Source organism: Bradysia coprophila, chromosome IV (assembly GCF_014529535.1).
Source record: "Bradysia coprophila strain Holo2 chromosome IV, BU_Bcop_v1, whole genome shotgun sequence".
Classification (NCBI taxonomy): domain Eukaryota; kingdom Metazoa; phylum Arthropoda; class Insecta; order Diptera; family Sciaridae; genus Bradysia; species Bradysia coprophila.
Genome location: NC_050738.1, coordinates 4,319,318 through 4,339,195, shown reverse-complemented (window position 1 = coordinate 4,339,195; position 19,878 = coordinate 4,319,318). Strand labels below are relative to the sequence as shown.

At 36.4% G+C, this 19,878-nt stretch overlaps 3 protein-coding genes across 4 annotated transcripts; all 3 read right to left on the bottom strand.

The window, feature by feature from the left end:
• Nucleotides 1-7,071: 7,071 nt before the first annotated feature.
• LOC119085891 lies at nt 7,072-9,009 on the bottom strand. The gene is made up of 4 exons (XM_037196428.1): nt 8,828-9,009; nt 7,593-8,765; nt 7,414-7,525; nt 7,072-7,358 (listed from the first exon to the last, which is right to left on the bottom strand). The coding sequence occupies exons 1-2, from the start codon at nt 8,990-8,992 to the stop codon at nt 7,884-7,886; spliced, it is 1,047 nt and encodes a 348-aa protein (XP_037052323.1). The 5' UTR covers nt 8,993-9,009; the 3' UTR covers nt 7,072-7,358; nt 7,414-7,525; nt 7,593-7,883.
• Nucleotides 9,010-14,778: 5,769 nt separating this feature from the next.
• On the bottom strand, nt 14,779-17,017 carry LOC119085890 (cilia- and flagella-associated protein 299-like). Of its 2 annotated transcripts, XR_005089359.1 has the most exons (5): nt 16,670-17,017; nt 15,651-15,828; nt 15,420-15,589; nt 15,062-15,354; nt 14,779-14,971 (listed from the first exon to the last, which is right to left on the bottom strand). XR_005089359.1 is itself a non-coding variant. In XM_037196427.1 (4 exons), the coding sequence occupies exons 1-4, from the start codon at nt 16,804-16,806 to the stop codon at nt 15,129-15,131; spliced, it is 711 nt and encodes a 236-aa protein (XP_037052322.1). In that variant the 5' UTR covers nt 16,807-17,017; the 3' UTR covers nt 14,979-15,128. The 2 variants fall into 2 exon arrangements, 1 of the variants encoding a protein (XP_037052322.1); XM_037196427.1 differs by lacking the exon at nt 14,779-14,971 and having other exon boundaries at nt 14,979-15,354.
• An 88-nt stretch (nt 17,018-17,105) lies between these two features.
• LOC119085889 (ran GTPase-activating protein) lies at nt 17,106-19,466 on the bottom strand. Its single transcript, XM_037196425.1, has 6 exons — nt 19,218-19,466; nt 18,831-19,153; nt 18,306-18,758; nt 18,137-18,244; nt 17,552-18,019; nt 17,106-17,474 (listed from the first exon to the last, which is right to left on the bottom strand). Exons 1-6 carry the CDS (start codon nt 19,321-19,323, stop codon nt 17,151-17,153), a joined length of 1,782 nt encoding a protein of 593 aa, XP_037052320.1. The 5' UTR covers nt 19,324-19,466; the 3' UTR covers nt 17,106-17,150.
• Nucleotides 19,467-19,878: the final 412 nt, after the last annotated feature.

Sequence of the window (19,878 nt, the reverse complement as noted above, 5' to 3'; positions counted from 1 at the left end):
CGACTATGATATTTATATTCATAATAATATTATTCATCATAAATAGCCGGGAAAAAGTTAGACGGGAACGAATTCGAAAGTAACATCTCTGTCTTTCGTTATATACCGTCTATTTAACATGAATTTCAAACGATTCAATTTTCTATTAAAAGGCAAAAAAGCGGTGGTTTAATAACATTATGCCGTTTACAGACAGGGAAGAGGTTATTTTTCTTTTCTTTTTTTTATTTCGCTCGTTTTTCTTACCCTAGCTCTACTTACCTTAATATATTTAAATCAAAGTTTACTCAACTGATTTGCTCTTGGGAAAGTTTATTATTGAAACTGCAGATTTGATGTTTAAAGGGAGAAAATCTTTTGGAATTTTTAACGTAATATCCGGATATGGTTAACGTTACGAGTCGGTTGTTCAACGGCTAGTACGTTGCAGAAAAAAAACAGCTGGTAAACAAATGCGATTTTCAGATTTTGTGTGTTTTAATCAGCATAATTAAAGTTAAGGTTTAACAGTAGAAGGTAATTACCAGTAAAAATAGCGAATTCAGCGTACAATTTACTACAGATGCAAAATAGTTCACGTGTGAAAAGATAAAGAGAAGCGAATTTAAAACGAGAAAACAAACTACAATGATTCACCACTTAAAAAAAAGGTCAGACTAATTGAAACAATTTTATCTTCTTTGTGATAGTTAGTGTTTTTACGTCTATAGAATCTGTTATACCCATTTCGTTCAACGTATCTCTTAGCACTTGATACCAAATCTATTACTTCAATATATTTAACATTTATTTTGATACATAATAAGACCGCATTAGCCGCAGAAAATCGATTTTTTCTGTCGTTACAGTTGATAACAGATGCTTAGCCGATTTACAACATACCAATATCTAAATCTTCTATCTCATTAATTGGAAGGAATCTGAAAGTCAACCACCGAAAATTTCTAGTTCGGGTATTGGTACTATTGTGCACATCAATCCTTCATATTCATAAGGCATCTATTCTTTCGATAGATTTTTTTGAAAAACAGCCTACCGAAATTGGACCAATTTTTAGGGGATTTTTTTATATGTACCTAGAAAGGACTTTGACCTCGACCCACCAAGAAGACAAAACCACTTTCAAAAAAATTCTTTCTTCGAAGCTTGAGTGGCTGGTGAAAGGTGATCAAAAGCCGAAAACTTTATTTTTCTTACAAAAATTTCTCCAGTTACACGAGCCTACGCTATTTTTCAAAAGAATCCCTCTACACTACTAAAGACAAAAAAATTGTTTGTTCTGACACCTTTGATTCCCAAATTAATGTCACGGCAAAAACATGTGCTACATGTCGAAAGAGATTTTCTTTTGTCTCAGGTACTGCAGCAATAAGTTACAAATGAAAAGATTGAGTGGTTGACGGAGACATGGCCCCTCAATTGTAAAGTACTACTAAACAAAACATAAACTATCTTCTCTTCTTTATACATCCACAAATTAGTGCTGATGATTTTATTCCCACAGCTTTCATTGGGTTTCCAAATAGCGTTCTACGATGGCAGCAATAAAAGGTGAATAGTTCTAAAATGCCTGGAAGATACTTTCGTGTACGTAGAAAGTGTTCTCATCACATTTTACCGCTAATTTTGATATCTATTATGTAAAACATTAAAGCTGCTTGTATATCTGAATATTCATTGAATTTCGATGTATACCTCCGGTACAGATTTTCTCTTCCACATTAAAATTACGCGGCATTGTCAGCAATAATATAACCGAAATATAGTCAATTTTATGTTTTAACTACTAAGCCCTTTGTGTGTATGGATATGGCGATAGAGGAAATTGAATTCAATTAATTAGGGGAACATGTAAGCATTAAATAGCAGAGTGTTAATTGTTAAACAACTAACTTTTCTCACCTGTAGTTGATGAACAATGAACAATAATTTTAATTCTCAAATATCTTCCATGTAATAATGAGTTTCATATATATGCATGATTAATGCCGTTTGGTATCTCGATTTGTTTGTGTTGCACGGTAAATATGAAATAGAACGAATCGTCTGTATAAATAGCACCCCCAATCCTACGCCATCGAATTTTGTAGGCCGACTCTATTCGCAGTCTACTGCGAATAGTGTTTCATGGAGACTAATCGCAGAAAGTGCGAATAGTGTTTCATGGAGACTAATCGCAGTATACTGCGAATAGTGTTTCATGGAGACTAATCGCAGTGGACTGCGGATAGTCCCCATGAAACACTATTCGCAGTTGGACGGAGTGACTTAACAGAAACGTTGTATGATTTTGCGCGGCGCAAAATCATACAACGTTTCTGTTAAGTCACTCCGTCCAACTGCGAATAGTGCTTTATATGTAATTTGATAACAACTTAAGATTTCGAGCAGAAAATTGCAGTATGAATTGTTCAAATTTTTTGTTTCGGATAAACAAATATAGGGTTGAAGAACGATTAGCGAACCACTATCGGAATCACTGGGACACATGTCTAAGATCACTTATTAACAGATGTTAAAGCATGAGTTTGAAGTGAATTGAACGATTTTAAACAGAATTTCATTGATCAGAAATAGCAACAAACGTCATCTATCTATAGCCATCCGTACGAGGGGTGAACTCTTCGAAAGAATCATATACCATAAATTTCCATTTCGTTCTATTCAATTTACCCGATAGTCAATTAAAGAGATTGTCAGTTACTTAGGCTTTTCCTTGATTCGGTCTCCTTTAGCTACAATTTGATACCCTTCGCCAACAATTTTATCTGGTTTACAGACGTTCCAATCAAATATTCGATTAATATATTTCCTCTTCGATCAATTGGATGACTCATCAAGATTTGATCAAATGGAAATATAACAGATTTCCGATTTCTCTAGTTGGACACGATCATTATGAATTTCCAGAGTCGATTTCAATAAATATTTACCTATCGATATTTTGAAGATATAAAATAAAAATAGAGTTAAGAGCAATCACCAGCAGGCAAATTTGTAACCTGCATTTGTGCGAAAAAATATTTGTTTTTCGTTAATTTCTTAAATATTTTTTTTTAAAAGTAGGACCAACATAACGGATTAATAGTATATTAACTCGTTTGGAGTTGGATTTTCGAGCTTCAGCGAGAATCCTACTCCAAATGAGATACAATGCTTTATTGCATGAGCAAAAACGAGACAACAACATTCATCGTGTTGACAGCTAATGAATAACGTCTAACTTATAACTCTAGGCAAATAATTTTTCTGTCAAAGCATACTGCGAATGCAATAAATTGTATTACTTTAAATAAAAAATTTGTTTTTAAGTGAAAACTCAGCCTATACTACTTAAAAGTAATACAATTTCGGTCTTTACGTTTGGCCTATAGGTGATTGCTCTTAATAGTCGATTCGGATCGAGTACGAAAAATCCTACGTTTTGTTGAATTCCGTGCTGCAGATCATTTTTTTTGCATTTTCTAGTTCTTACTCTAGTTTGAACGGTTTGCATTTCGGATGACTCTGGTAAAGATATTCTTATTTTTTGCATCAATTTCGTAGCCAAATTCAAACATACTATCATAGAGGTACTTTCAATATGAGTGAATTTTGTAGCTATCAAGGACTATCACGGTCCCAATGAGCTATTTACGTTATAAAATATACCTTATTTCTCAATCCATACTCAAATTTTTAAGAAAAATTTACTGCGAATAGTCTTCATGAAACACTATTCGCAGTCTACTGCGATTAGTCTACATGAAACACTATTCACAGTATACTGCGATTAGTCTACATGAAACACTATTCGCAGTATACTGCGATTAGTCCACATGAAACACTATTCGCACTAACTGCGAATAGCATCTTCGAATTTTGTATGGTAAATCGGAAAAATATTCGATTTTCGTACTCTTTCTTTCTTCCACTTCCAACGATAATTCAAAAGACAAACTTAAAAAGCACTGACTAGCATTGCTGCTGTGTGCTGCATATAAATTTTAGTTCTTGTTCACTGGAGCTGTAAAGCAAATACTACTTAACGAAATAACAAATTGATTCAATTGTTTTTTGAGATTATTCTATTTATCATGCACTTTATTTACAGAAAATCTGGTATTTTGTGTGCACAAGTTCTTTTTATTTATTTGGTTGTTCCAGTGCAGTTGAGAGTAAATGCGTTCGATTGTCTTCAATACTCGATCAGTTTAAGCGAATCGATATCGAGGACGGTTTTTGAGGAATTTAAGTGGAAGAAAAAAGGGCTTAGGGCCGCCGAAACAGAATTCTTCCAAAGTTTTTATAAAAAACCTAAAATTACCACCACAACAAGGCGTAACTCTACGGACGATTTGAAATTGAAATCTATAGCAGCTGCTAGACGTAATTCTGGACGTGTCCAATTGTTAAACAACCAAATCTTAGAAACTAATAATTTCACCACTAAGAATATTTCACCAATTTAGTGTCTAAGATAAAACATTAATTCTCCACCATTTGCTTTGTGTCCGAACTTTGGACATTGAACCAATTTCACTTACATTACAAAAAGATTGTCTCCTTCCACAGTTGGTAAGCGTATCAGCTCGGTTCTATTACTTCTTTTGATCTAACAAGTTTCAAAGAATTGATACGAAATCTATTACTTCATTTTTTTAACAATTAGTTGGCCATATTATAATTACCACAGCACTGCTACTAGCGTAGCAGAGCTGTGTAATTACACATTAAATCCGTGCCTCCAATGACCCACACATTTGAGGTAGTTCGAGATAACGAGACAAGCGATGTTGTAATTAAAGGAATGTAAAGAAGAGTGAGTCAAAAATCAAGAAAATAATGTGGATGACATTGCTGTCGTAATTATTTCATTGGAAATCGTTTTTCTTCCGAATTACGGCAGAATTTTGCACGAACCCTTTGTCATAGATTGTAACTAGTTTTTGTCGTTGTTGGCAATGAATAGCCGACGGTGAAAATATTTACTTTATGGCTATTGTTTAATTCGAAAACTCGGTTGACTGTTGTGTACACACAGTGCAGTCAAAATATCCTTAATATGGTGACTATCCATTTGTTTTACATTCGAAAAAAATGCCTTCCAATGTTCTTCGAACAAAGGAATACATATTATGCTACTACCAATAGACAAAGATAGAACAACACAAAAAAATCTTGTAATTATCTCCATCACTTCATTTCCAACTTCGCCTAAGATATGTTGCAAAAGAACGATAATTAATTTCACCTTTACTCTCTGCCTAATGAATTCAATCACGCAATTGTATTATACACTATTGAGCCTGGTATTGAGCGCGTTTTTACACCATACAAAATAATTCGAAACACGTGCAAGAGTATTTTTCGGCATTTTTCACTCAAACGCTATTTCTCATCCAGAGACACAGAGAGAATTACCCAAGAGATGATTCTACATAGTAAGTCCACGTGATATAGTGAAACGTAAACATTCAGGTTGGTGTACATAGAACAAGAGGAGCGAGATGAGACGCTTATTTATATTACATGGTCGGTCGGTACGAAGTTATACGCTTTCAGTTCACGTTGTAACATTTGCAATTGGTGTGTTGAAGAAGTTCGATTGCAAGCACTTATTATATGTCTCAAAAAAGAAACTTGTTCCATTCTCAATCGATCTTGCATAGGTCCCTTTTGTCCCTATCTAGGAAACAAACTAGGGCAATTATGGTGGTAAAACTGTAGTCTATCCTGTCATAGAAAATTTTACACTTTTAAACATAAATTAAATGAAATATGAGCAGCGGTGTCCTTTTTAATGTTAATGTCTCTCAAGCATGAAATAGTATTTTACATGCTACATGCGACGCCCTCAGCATGTAAAATCCATTCCATAACTCGGGAAAAAAAGACAAAAAGTCTCGTTTTTGTGTGTTTAATAATCTCGGCCACACCTCGGATCAACAAAATTCACACGTCAGGCGTCGAAAGTACGGTTTTTGACGCACGTAAAAATATGAAATTACCGTTTTTCTCGGACTGTTACAAACGAACTCTTCTGAATAACTAAACACAAAACTCAATTAAAGTGAGATCAGCCAAACATGTTCTGAAGCAACACTTTGATGTTATGATATCTCCTAGATCTACCTAACCAATTTTCATAAATATCGTCGCGTAAACGATTGTCAAGAAAAACCCATTCAGGTCTCTTCGAGTTTATATTTTGTTTGTGTTCTACTTGAATATTCTTTGAAGCCAATTTCCCCTCTACTAAAAGAATCTGTATTTATACCAATGGTTTACATCAGACTAACAAAACAAATTGCGTGAAACGAAAAAGTATTTCGCTACATTTTAGATGAGGTGTCGTAGATTATAACTTTACAATATCTCGGCTCAGGGGCACAGTCAAGCACTTTTCTCTTCTATATTTATACCTCGCTTTGCGTTCAAAGGTGTAATTTGTTTCATTGTACCGCAACTAAAGGTGGTTTTTTTCCTGTTATCAAAAGTAATTTCTTTTCTCACTTTTTACGCCCAAGACGAGACATTTCATTTCAGTGTATTTGAAAACTGTGATTGCATTTCTACCGATTTAATTTGTTTGAAGTGGTATGGTGGTTTGTATGACTAAAGGAATTCTTTTCAAACTTTGCCTTTTGAATTATAATTTTAATTTAACTACACTCCGAACTTTATCATACCGGTCGTAATTGGGTCACCAAAGTATACGTTTCGACTAATATAAGTTCTGCTGAAAGAAGATCTGCCATTTTTATCTGCAAATCTTCAAATCTGTGAAATTCAATCAATGTTAGAGGGGAAACCTGTAGACTGGAGTAGTGGAGTCCGAGAGCCCTCTAGGGTATACAACCCTTTAATCTTTCACAAACGACAAAATGTTTTAGCTTCACAAATTTCGATTGAAAATTTATTCAAATTTATCAGTTTGCACATTGATTCTGAACTGAATGTAAACTTAAAACGTTCAAAGAAAATTTCGAATTGGCGTCACTGAGCAGGGTCTAATATTCGTCAAATGTTTCACAAAATTGTCAAAGTTTCACAAAATTGTCAAAGTTTCACAAAATTGTCAAAGTTTCACAAAATTGTCAAAGTTTCACAAAATTGTCAAAGTTTCACAAAGTTTGACAAAGTTTCACAAAAATGTTTACAAATATCAGGCCCTGTCACTGAGTCTCACTTTTAAAACTGAATTCACTCGGTCTTAAATCGTTGACTATTACAATTAAAAGCATCATGCTAAACGATACAGTTGCATACCAAGTTGTAGATGAATGCTTTGTGTAATGAATATATCACATTCGCTCAAATTTCGGTCAACCACCATAAATATGTAGGTCACTGGTCACACCAATTTAAATCGGATGCTAATAATCGAACTTAATTAGCTTTTAGTTGAGCGTTAAAAATAATTCAAATTACCAATATTTTCGTTCAGTTGGTACCAATTTTTTGAAAATAACGGTCGAGTGCTTGAAAATATTTAAAATGACGATATCCAACGGTCATCCCAGATAAAAATCATGCGAAAATTCTGGAAACATTGTTAGCTTGTTACCTTGCTCGTTACCTTTAGAAAAAGAGCATTTTTACGAATTTACCTGCATCGAATATTCGACCGAAAAGTTTCGCCCCCTCCAGTTAGCTGCGAGCCAAATGAATTGTGTTGCATCACTGGTAGTTTGGTCGCATTTCCAGCCAAGCCACGACGTGGACGTTGGAGTAGGACTTGGGAAGCAATAGCAAAACCAATTATTTTGCATTTATTCCCCTTTTGGCAGCCTGCTATAGCCTAGGATTGCCTAAGACCGTAGAATTAAGTATCCTGACTTCATTCTTATTTCAACACCATAGCCGACATAATCGGCCCTTTTATCGTCCGACGACGACAATTAATTAAACAAAGTTTCAACCACATCACTTCCATTGTCACACCGTGAATTCAACACTAAATCATGCAATCGATCCATTGTCGAAGCAGCGTGATTTTTAAGAGTTTCTATTTCGCTAGTACTTCCATGCCAGTAACTCGCGAAATTATTATATGGATCAACCGGATCGATGACACGGGGCACTTTACTGTCGCCGGGTGGATGTTCCTTGAACATGGCGTTACATCTGTTAAACGACACATTGAGTCGTTCGAAATTCATCAGATTATCCAGGAATCGAATAAACGACTTCAAGTAAGGATTGAATTTCCTGTTGCCATGGCGTCCTTTCCTTGCAGCATACACTGCAACCAATTCGATGAAAGTGCTTGCTCCAGAAATATTCTTAAACTCATCTCCGAGAGATTTAAACCAATATTTGGCAATGCGGGCCATTTCGTTAGCGAAACTAACTCGAGTTTTCATAAAATAAACAGTCGCCTCAGCTAACGAAGTGCTGTACTTGTAACAGTTTTCGGTTGGATTCAATTTGATCAGCTGCAAGACTTCTTTTTGCTGAACATGAGCCAAGGATTGGCCTTTCTTCAAGTGGTTTACGAAGTTGGTGGCTATAACCACATCCATTTCAAGGCCGTTGATTTTGAAGTTGATTGAATTTCGCTTCATCTCGACAACGTAGGAATTGAACGAATTTTTCACTTCCGGTCTGTTACAAATCGCGTAAAATTCTGTAATTACTTTGTCGTAAGGTGGGTTTTCGTTATTAATGAAAAAAACACAATCGGCATCGGATTGTAAAACATTTGTCCGCTTGCCAAAACTTCCAGCGAACATAAATCTGTCGATGTCGTAACTGCTGTTGGTTTTCAAGACCTCAACAATCTGTTGAAATGAAAAATATTTTGAAAATTCCTTTAGGAATTTGTAAAAGAAATATTCTTTACTCTTTGCGCGTAGCCACGATGCGTTTTAATAGTAGCCTCATCAGGTTTTATTTTTGACGAAAATTTCATCAGCGAGTGATCCAACCCACTAACCTCTATGGGCGGATTGTTGTTCATACAAAACACTTTCTGCTTGAAATTATTATTTTGTTGGGATGATGTCATTGTTGCGAACACTGTGGATGTTATAATTTAACTGACGACGATAGTGTATAGTGCTGTTATATTAAACAAGACGTCGACGAATAGCCCGAATTATTATGTTAGTCATGGATTCTCGAACCATCTCGAATAGATTTGTGCGTCGTAATCAGTTTCGCATTTCTTATTTAGTTTTAATCTTTATGCATTCTCGAACATTCCGCGATATGTTCGTAAATCTTATCGATTTTTATTTCTTATTTCCTTTTATTAAGTACTTATTTATCAATGGAGTGAAGAATGCTCTTATTATAAGATCGAAGCTATTCGTATCCCGAGTGCAAATGACTGTATATTCGTAACGATTAACACTGACATAAAACTACACCTAGTCAGAGTCCTTCGGCTTCTAGCATGAACATAGAAAATATTTGTAAACTGATGAAATCACAGTAGGAACTGCATTTCTTTCATAAAGTTATATCTTGTTTTTGTTGCATGAGTTAAATCATACAATACAAATTAGGCATATGTCATACATGAAAAAAAAAATCAAATTTTTACTAAATAACTTAGTCCTCTGGTTAAAGTCATTTCAAGAATTTTCCCTAGGGTTGTAAAGTATTTCAACCGCCTAGAACGATAATCTCGCATCTATCCCTCCCGTGCAAAACTGTTTATCTCGATCAAAGAATTGATTGTACTAAGATTTTAAGAATTGGTATCAGGGTCTATTTTTGGAAATTTTTTCCAAAATTGCCAAAAATTTCCAAAAATTGCGAACGTTCAAAAACTGAATTTTTACATAATTTCAAACGGTTTTGGCAACTAATGAGCTCAGCCTTGTGTTTTAGCCGGCTCACAATGATTTTGTTTGATAACTGACGCTATCATCTTTCAAATTAATCATGCTCGACTTCATTTGAAAGCTGATATTTTCAAGAATCAAACAAAATGTTGAGAGTCAGCTAAACCGAAAGGCTGAGTTCAGGAGTTGCCAAAACCGTTCGAAATGGTCGAAAAATTTGGTTTTTGGACGTTCGCAGTTTTTGGAAATTTTCAAAAATAGGCTCTGATTGGTATGAATAACTGAAACAGAGACTACCGTTGCCGATTTATCTGGCCCTCTAAACTTTTCAAATTTTCGTCGCGGTTGTTATGAGCCACTATTGAACTGTAACTGTTAGTAAAATTTGTCCCCTACGTGTTTTATGTGGTTTTCGCTTCAATGATAAAACAGAATATCGCCATTATGCTGGGAATTTCGGTATAGCTTATGACATACAAGAAAAAGCAAGACATTTTTTGTTAGATATTTTCCCACATTTTCCAATTTTCCAGAAAATAATTTTAAAACCATTTATGAAAATATTGGAAAACGTTTTCCCAAAAATAGACTAACTAATTATGATCAGTCTCATCAGTATGCTGCGACTGTTTTTACTCGGGTGCGCACAGATGTTTCGTTTAAAAAAAAATAATTCGAAACAAAAATGTTAGTGTTATTGAATCGTAAACTTTAAACTTTATGAGCGTTTACGACTTAATTTAGTTTTGTTTATAAGTACATAATGTTCTCCATGAGAGTTTCTGAGACATTTTCTAGCAGTGGCGGCTTATCCCATGGGCAATTCGGGACTTTGTCCTGGGCGCTGGAAAAATAGGGGCGCTGGAAAAAATTATGTGCTAAATCGAAAATATCGCGCCAAATTTAGATCGCTCTAGAATGATTTCGTTGTCAATATTTTAATATTTTGTCCATTCTTCCAATGACATTTAAACTTTTTACCGCCAGTATGTCACCTAAATTTTTACAAATATTTCCAAGTCTCAATTTTATGTTGTATATTTCGTATTCCTATACTCTCAAGTCTGCCGTAATTTGCATAAGAAACTTAGTGCGAAAGAGATGCAAGATTTTGAGAGAGAAAATATATGAAATTCTCTCGCAAAATCTTGCATCTTTTTCGCACTAAGTTTCTTATGCAAATTACGGTAGAAGTAATATTGACGACGTAGGGTTCTAAAAAGCCCTGCGCAAAACTTGAGCCCAAAAAAATTCACTTCAAAGGTGTTTTGACTAAAACATAAAAATACAAAAAAATTTCAACAAAAGCCTCGATTTTTTTATCATGAACACATACCCTAATATTTTGTAACAACACTTTATTAGGAGTGTTATTACCACCCATCAGATTTTTATTTTGAGGTAATATAAGCTAAGCTTGCCCTGCAAATTCAGGTGGAAATTTACGAGTTTTTGAAAGTAGATTTTGTATTGAAGGTCACCAAAAAGCGAATTTCGATTTTTTTTCCGCGCTCGAAATTTAAAAAATACTTTAAACTATTACGAGTCCGATAAAGGTATGAAAAAAGTTTAAAAATTTGTGTCAACGGTTTACGAAACTCGCAAAGCTTTCTGAATTTCGTTTTGCATGATCATTGTGAAATTCAAAGTGAGCTGTAAAAAACATGTGACCTTACATTGTCTTGTGAATCAGGAAAAAAATTTAACTTTGTTCGATTTAAAATCTTTACAGTGACCCGAAATTTGGTAAAATTAGAGTTTTTTGAAGCAAGTTGAAAAATCAATACTTTTGAGAAGCTTGAAACTCATTTTTTTTTTTAAATTTAAGATTGATTAATAGTAACTAAATAAGTCTCTTTTTTGTTGTTTACACAATGTTGATTTTCCGACTTGCTCCAAACATATTTTACTACGATAATTCGAACCACGGTTTCGACAACAATTCTGATTAAACGGTACAGTGAGACAAAAATAAATCGGTATTTATGATGGACTTTTCTTTTTTCTTGTTATCATCAGTGAAGATTCAGTAACGCTTGTCCGTACTACCTCCTCTCACTCTTGCGACAAAAATGTCTAACAAAACAGGAATTTTATAAACAGCACCCGAAAACAAAACAAAATTGGCGCTAGATTTTTATTTGCCAGGGGCGCTAGAAACGTTAATCCGCCACTGTTTTCTAGGCTAAAATGTTACACTAATTTGAACATTGTTTGAATAACTTTGTCAATGCCTGAAAACTAAGACTGCAATACGAAGCCATACAACTCAAAGCATCTCGTATATGCTAGGCGATCGAGCATAAAAAGTATGAATAGTAGGCTACAGTGCATGCTGCGAAAATGATTCATTACATGGTGGAACAATTTTGAGATACGAGCAACTCACAAGTGTCGCAAGTGTCGCCTTCGGCTCGGATATGCAAACTCTACCCTTGTCAAAATAACAGTTTTCAAACCTTGGCGCTTAAACACACACGCGTGAGTTGCGAGTTTCAAAATTGTTTCCCCAAGTAATGAATCATGGCAGCAGCTTGCACTATATTCTATTTTATTGCTTATCCAAGCGAAAATTGATTCTTACATATCAATTCCTTAACGCAGTAACAACGAATCTAGTATACCGCCGAACCCTCCGAAATTGGCTCACACGTCTACGAAGAAAAAAATCCCGAAAACAACACTAATGTTGGTATTGTTACAGCAGTAATCTCAATACACGTCACAACGGTCACAACAGTCGGCTTGTCACTGAATTGTTTTTCCGTTTCAGGATAATGCATTAATTTTGTTGTTTTCGTTATTTAGAACAAAAATTTTGCAGTGAAGTGAAGTGAATAATGTCTAACATAAGCAAAGTGTTTAGTGTTCTCGAATATAAGTGAAAAATACGCAACTAAAAGTGTTTGCCATGTGTTCATTACAAACATTGAATTTATTGCTGGAGCAAAAAATGGCTGACACTTTCAGTTTTGTGATTTTCTTTTCGAAATAATTCAAATGCTTTTGCGACATTCAACTCACGCCACTGGAAAATTTGTGTTCAAAAACACAAAACATCAATGATTATTTTCTTTTTTTCTGTTGGAAGGCATTAAATATTTCAGATGATGCATTCTCCTTCATCTGGCTGCACCCCGCGAAAACTCGTTTTACGTGAATGACTGTGCACCCCGCAAAAATAGAGATTCCTTGACGGTAGTGTCACACAAATATCCCTCATGTAATCGACCATTTTCGCAGGGGCCAAATTGATATGTAAGAATCAATTTTCGCTTGGGGCAAGGAATAAATAAATATAAAGGAAATTTTTTGCCTTCAGACCACCGGTAATTTCTGGTAATTTTACAGAACTTTGCCGCTAAAGTTACCGAAACCAGGAAAAAAGTTAGTTTCACGCTTCATAGCAAAAAATGAAACAATGTGCAGAAACATAGCACTATCGAGTGCTATGGCAGAAACCTTTTTCTTTTGTGGTAATTACAATTCCCCGATGACGGTCAAATTGGATAATTACAATCTTACAAGTGTTCTCCTAGCAATTTCCTAGTGTTCTCCCACACAAAATTAGAGTACAACAAAACTTTCATGAAAGATAATTTTGATATGCTTTTATTTGTTCCACCTCAGTCAAATTTGTAGCAACTACATCTGGCGTCACAAGCCACGACTCTGTAATAGTGAAAAAATTAACTGATTCATCCCGTCAGTTGATGAAATATTCTCATTTTCAATAGTAACTCATATACTCATATGAAAGACAGAAATGAATGTGGTAGAAAGCGAGCGAAGCGAGAGAGAAACTTTTTTTAACGATTCGCTTTTACTAATAATAGTTGGAAAACTTTTCGTCAAACCAAGTTAATTATGTCAAACCCGAGCGGAGCGAGCTAAGAAAATTTTAAATAATTGAAGACTATTGTTACAATAAACTTTTTTCGTGCTTTTCTGTAAACTCAATAAAATCGATAACATTAGTGTTTTCACAAAAAGGGAGATCTGGATGAATCTGTTCATCTGCGATTTGTTCGCTTCAGAGTTATCCTTTACATTTTATCTTTATAAATGTTCTCCGCGGAATTCAAAATCATCAAGTTCTGCAGAAATCTGAAGCAAAACAACCACATTTTTTCCAAGATGACTGTGCCTGAAATAGTCTCTACTTGTAGTATTCTCTCAAATTCTAAAGTGTTCTCGTAACATTGCTAGGATACTACGTAAGATTTCGAAACCATGAAAGTACACGGAATTTTTTGAGGAACTGAGTCACAAATTTGCGCTCCGAAGGTACATCCATGCAATTTTGGTGTCATTGCAGAATGCAGAGTTGAGACCAGTAGCAATCAGGGAAGACAGTTTTTTTTAATGTTTTAGTTGCCTCTAGAGGTACCGCTCACAGTTCACCGAAACAGTCAAGTTTTTATCCATTTTTTCAGCTCCTCATATGCTCAGTATTTTAAACGAAATAAGACTTTTTCCCCCCAAACGCACATGCACTTTTCCAATGTTTTCGGTTTTCGATCACCTCCAATTAGCCACTTCAGCGCCGAGGAATTTTTTTGTAGGTGATTTTGGCGGATATTGTTGAATACCTTTCAAGGCGCGATATATAAAAAGTCCACTGGAAAATGCGTCCGCTTTCGGTAGTCTGTTTTTCAAAAAAATCCTTCCTTATGATTCAGTAAACATAAAACTTAAAATATCCCAGTGGAGACGCTGAAAGCACAAAACTTTTCCTCTGCCAGTGCCCCGCTCGCATCAGACTAATACTTAACAATAATTTTATCTGAAGTTTAGTTCCATCTTCAGTTAATGAATACAAAAAAATGGATAACCGTGAGGATGCACAGAAGCCCCATCCGAGGCTTAGGTACACATGAATTATTCCACGCACCTATTTTATTCGAAGTCCACGAATTTTGTTTTACTATAGAATTGAACACTTAATGCCGATAATGAAAGGTTAATGCACGACAGACAATAAAAATGCAGAAAATGGAGATTGAAATATTTTTTAATGAAACCTACCCCTCCTATTCGGATCGATTCTATTGAGCATTGCAATTTGACTCGCTTGAATTTTGATGATTATATTATTGCTGCAACACTCCCAATGCTGATTATTTCGATACGTTTTTTCGAACAAACATATTAGTGCATTGAAAATCAGTATCCCAGACTTCAAATTTCTATATCTACCGGACCATCAAATCAATTATTATTTGTTAATTATTGTTATTACAATCAATTGTCGCACTAAACTTCATTCACTCAAGAATACTCACCGGCAGCAGTCAATCGGAAATTCGTAGATAATTTAGTTTCATGTGACATGCATGCCCTATGCCCTAACTATAGTTTTGCCCTAACGACGTGGTCAAACAAAATAACGTGATCGTAATTGCTGTTCTCAACGACCGTTCTCGTACTGCTGTGACCAGGATTTTTCAATGGATCGGTGGAAATGCGACGTCGATCGTTTTTGCTTTCAAAAATCAAACCTTGGTTCGGATCAGCGATAGCCCTAAAGTTTTTGGAGCCATTCAAAACTGAAAAACCCGAGCTCCAGTTGTAGTATCTATCGGAGGAAGATTGAAAAAGTTTTAGGGAACCTTTTTCCTAATTTGTGATTGAGCATCAAACCCTAAATCACTCATTGTCGGCATAATTCGTTTGTTTTCCTTGAATATTTCATACCAATCGGTTGCATCTTCATCGAATTCCAATATGGTCTTCCTGAGACTTTCTTCGTAATCAATAAAGCCAGATATTTCGTCCCCATTCGATTGGCGACCTTTTATCGAAATGATGGTCTGAAAAGTGGACACACAGTTTATGACATTTTGCGACTGAAGTGCACACTGAACCACCAACAGTTATCTTTCCGACTCGATTCGGGCGCTCTCGTTCGGCCAATTCAAGCAGCAATGGATCTTCTGAACGACAATGAGAGCTGAACAAAATGTGAGGCTTGCGGCGTGGGAACAATGACTCTCGAACGATTTCTCTTTTGTGGTAGAATTGCTTTTTGGTAAGAACTTCAGTCGATGATCTGTGAAAATTGATTGTTGTACTGTACTAAGAAATAGTTTAAAAATCTCACAAGCGAGAAGGAGAATTGTCAGGCCCAGACTGGCTCTACAGGCATTCGAGCGATGTCCGAAGGGCGTTTTTTGATTTTTGTATGAATGAAGGTTAATGAAGGGTTGTCTTTTACAAAAATTTCCTTTATTTGAGCCAGTACGACCCTGAGAACTGAGAACTCGCGACTTTATTTGATATTCTGAGAAGTTAGGAATGTTGTACGGTAAATATCTTTAGAATAAAATTAACCGGTTAAGCGAAGTCTGCTATGGAAGATATACCAATTGTGCATTTCAGATGACACAGGCATTTCAATATGCACCTCAACTTGGTCGCATCTTACCTTTACACCAAATAACCTTGAAATTTATCTTGAGACCAGACAGGTTACTACGGAAAACAAGACGGAAAAGTTGAAATATGAGTCTCCAACGTAGTTCCTGAATTAGTTCGTTGGAGTCTCCGGAGTAGTGCGTTGTTGTCTCTGATAAGGCTGAATTCACAGTCACTCTGTTTTTTCTCCTCTTTTCTATTGTTCAAACACATCTGTCAGGCAAAAAGGAGCCAAAACGGAGTTAGTCTGAATTTAACCTAAGTTAAAACTATCATTTTATACCGTTTACCGTGAAGACAAAGCGGGCTATGGAACAGCATTATGGAATGACCTCCCAAATTATTACTACATAAGCTAGCGACATAACTTCGTTTCATGCTCATCCACAGCGACGACAAAAATAAGCAGAGAACGTTTGACCGATGTTAACGCTAACGAAGTAAAAGATTTTGCAGCAAACTTTTGTAGCTCTCACCTTAATCCTAACGCTGCGACCATACGAGCCATTTCACTGTTTCTCAGATAAAACATGTCGTCGCTTTGCACAAATGAATCCAAATAATCGTCATATGTGTCGTAGTTCAGCAGTTCTCTCTCGTCAAACTTATCCATTTTTGATGTGTTTAGGATTCAGCCAAAATTGATAATTTGCAAAATATTGGGAAGATGATAAACGATTGAAAATGTGGCGATAGATAGTTGAAGATAAAAATGTTAGCAAACTGAACCCACCGCCGTATTGTCACTAAATATTGTTGCTACTGAGGTCAAAAATATCAAAATGTGAAACTGATGAGAACACCATCGGTTGATCTCAGTTTCTTGTATGGCTGTACTCAGCCCAGTCATTTTTCCACTGCCTTATGACGACTTCCTTCGCATTGGCTTCAACGAGACAAAATACAAAACCATCTAAAAGCAAGAGATGAATTTATTCGAAGCGAATGTTGTTGCGCTTAGGAATTATTGAAAAACACTTGAAATGTATTTGATATTTCCGATGGCAGTGAATTCTGTTTGATGGCATACTGCAGAGCTGACCGGCATGCATCGACGTTGAATATTAAATGGAACGATTTGTCTTCATGCTTCAGTAGACCCAATTGATATAAAAAGAAATTCGTGACTCGTTTCAGCTGGTTCGTTTTCTCAGCATACTCAAAGCACTCTTTGTACAGCACCTGTGCGACTTCTAGCGCATCATTGGATTCCTTTGAAATGGTCGAGCATTTGAGGATCGAGAATACCATGTAAACGAGGTAATCTTCTTTGGGAATGCTCTGAAAACATTAGATTGATCAGAACTCGAAACATTTGTTTATCGAGGAGAACCGAGGAGAACCGCATTGCAACTTACATGTAAAAATGTTTTGAACGCAAGGACTTTATCATTTTCCTCCAATGCGTTGAACATGGCCAATGTAGGAACGGTTGTGTTGCAAAATGTTTCCACCGTATTCGGTCGACCCTCTTCAGCAACGAAGGCCACACTATCATTCAAATTGTTCAAACTGAAATTGTTGAGTGCTGGTGAGTCGGTGGGATGTGACAAAAGCGAAACATTTCGGCTGCTGTGAAATGTGTCGTTGCCCTCGCTGACGTTCGAATAATTGATGCCGCTTTGATAGTTCTCATCGTCCGACGCAACATATTCTCCATCGTAGTCTTCGCCGTCCTCGGTTTCCTCGTCGGCATATTCGTCGTCTTCTTCTTCTTCTACTTCGTCCTCAGCATCGGAATCGTCCTCATCTAGCGCACCAAGAGCATCGCTTCTCTCGTACTGCATCATGAATTCGAGAATTTGATCACGACATTCGGAGCCGAACTAAGAAATGAAGGCAGGAAGTGAGTAAAATTACCAGAGCTGGTGCGACGATCAGCGATCATCGGTCATTTACGCAGTCGTGGGTCTGTTCACTGATAACTGTAACTCGATACCTACTTGATTACCGTTAAGCTGAACGTCCTTAATGTGTAGCTTGTTTTCGAGCGAAGCCGCAATGGCCAACCCACCGTCTGGCCCGATTTCGTTGAAGCCAAGATTGAGCACCTGCAATACAGATATTTCCCCGATATTTCTTGTCGTTTCAAATTTCACTCAACCCTCGTACCTCCAAATGTTGGTGTCCCTCTTGTAGCGCCTCTGCAATGTAAATAGCACCAGCCGTCTTCAGCAAACAATCGCCGAGATTTACGTCCTCCAATTTTTCCATTAATTCCATGGCATCGGCTAACGGTTTGGCACCCTTTGCGGTGATGGTGTTGTCGTTCAAATTTAGAATTCGCAGATCCGGATTCAGTTTGAACGCATCCGATAATGCAGTGATGCCGGGATGATAGATTCCATTTTGAGGCATTGCCACCTCTTCCAGGGTCTGAATGACTCCGAATATTTTGGCCAGAGCTTTAGCACCATCGTTTTCGAGCCGATTTCGACCGGCAATGAACACTTTCAATTTCAATGGAGTGCCAGCCGTTAAGCTAGCCGCATGACATTCGGTGAGAGCTTGAGCTAACATCTTACCACCAGCAATTCCCAATCCACAATTGTTCAGCTTCAATTCCTGTCACGAAACATGGAACATTTCCCCTTCAATATTTTAGGAATGCAGATTATGATAGCGATGTGCAAGTACCTGCAATGAAAAGCACGTGCGACTTTTCAACAGATCCACTAAACCAGTCATTCCGTTCGGTCCCAATGCATTGTCACTGCAATCTAAAACTGCCAGATTAGCACCAGCAGTAATCATTCCATTTCCAAGACTTCGAAGAGCTAGTGGAATCTCGGTTTTAAGGCGACCGGTGAACAGATCTTTCCACAATGCTTGCTTGAATTCTGGATGTTTCGCCAAAGCATCAGCAATACCATTTGCAGCATCAACACCAAGTGTATTGCCCTCAAGATTCAAATAGTCAAGCTTTTGGCATTTGTTTATAGCATCGATGAGATCTTTGGCTGCAAATCAACGAAAACATTTCTAAATTTCACAATAAAACGAAATGTTTTTCCATGTCCCTACCTTCGGCAACTGTTCCCCAATTTTTTGCTTGTCCAACAAAACTCACTCCGGACAACTTTGTTTCGGACAAGGCATTGGCAAAGTCACTAAAATTGAAACCCGACATTTCGGTAATGTTATTCTTTTGTCACTAGCAGTAAATTCACATAAATTAATTAAATAAATATCAGTCGATAGATGCCGAAACACACAACAACGCAAGATCAGCGAAACGAGGGTTATGTTTTTTTGGTTTGACGGTTGATTGACATGAAGGCGGGAAATACAATTTGACAGTTCGATTTTTAACGAAAACTTTACCGCAAATGCTCTACATAAGATGGCTCTGTCGGATATGTGTTTTTTGGCGGAATTGACTTGAAATGAGTGGACCTTGCACTAAACTTAAATATTTATAATTAACCGAATAACAGAATAGTACTCTCAGCCTGAGAGGCTCAGGTGTTATTCTTGATCCTTCTGCCACATTCTCTGAGTTGAAACACGTAGACTTCCGCTACGTCTTTTAAGTCCTTAAAAAATATCTTTGCACCGCCTTACATATCAATAACATCTTTCGTAACATCGAAGAGGTGTTTCAAGGCTGGTATGGAGTTTCAGGAAGAACTTCTCCAGGCGTCATTGGATGTTTTCCAAAGTTTTGGAAACAGATATGTTTTTT

Bases quoted from the DNA above. Each gene is read 5' to 3' on its own strand.
- LOC119085891 (XM_037196428.1), bottom strand. From the start codon at position 8,992: ATGACATCATCCCAACAAAATAATAATTTCAAGCAGAAAGTGTTTTGT. The intron at 8,766-8,827 runs GTAAAGAATATT...TCATTTCAACAG, and splicing joins ATCGTGGCTACGCGCAAAGA to ATTGTTGAGGTCTTGAAAAC.
- LOC119085890 (XM_037196427.1), bottom strand. From the start codon at position 16,806: ATGGATAAGTTTGACGAGAGAGAACTGCTGAACTACGACACATATGAC. The intron at 15,590-15,650 runs GTTGGTGGTTCA...TCCACTTTTCAG, and splicing joins ATCGAGTCGGAAAGATAACT to ACCATCATTTCGATAAAAGG. The intron at 15,355-15,419 runs GTTTGATGCTCA...TTCCTCCGATAG, and splicing joins CCGACAATGAGTGATTTAGG to ATACTACAACTGGAGCTCGG.
- LOC119085889 (XM_037196425.1), bottom strand. From the start codon at position 19,323: ATGTCGGGTTTCAATTTTAGTGACTTTGCCAATGCCTTGTCCGAAACA. The intron at 18,759-18,830 runs GTACTTGCACAT...GTTTCGTGACAG, and splicing joins GCACGTGCTTTTCATTGCAG to GAATTGAAGCTGAACAATTG. The intron at 18,245-18,305 runs GTACGAGGGTTG...TCTGTATTGCAG, and splicing joins AGGGACACCAACATTTGGAG to GTGCTCAATCTTGGCTTCAA.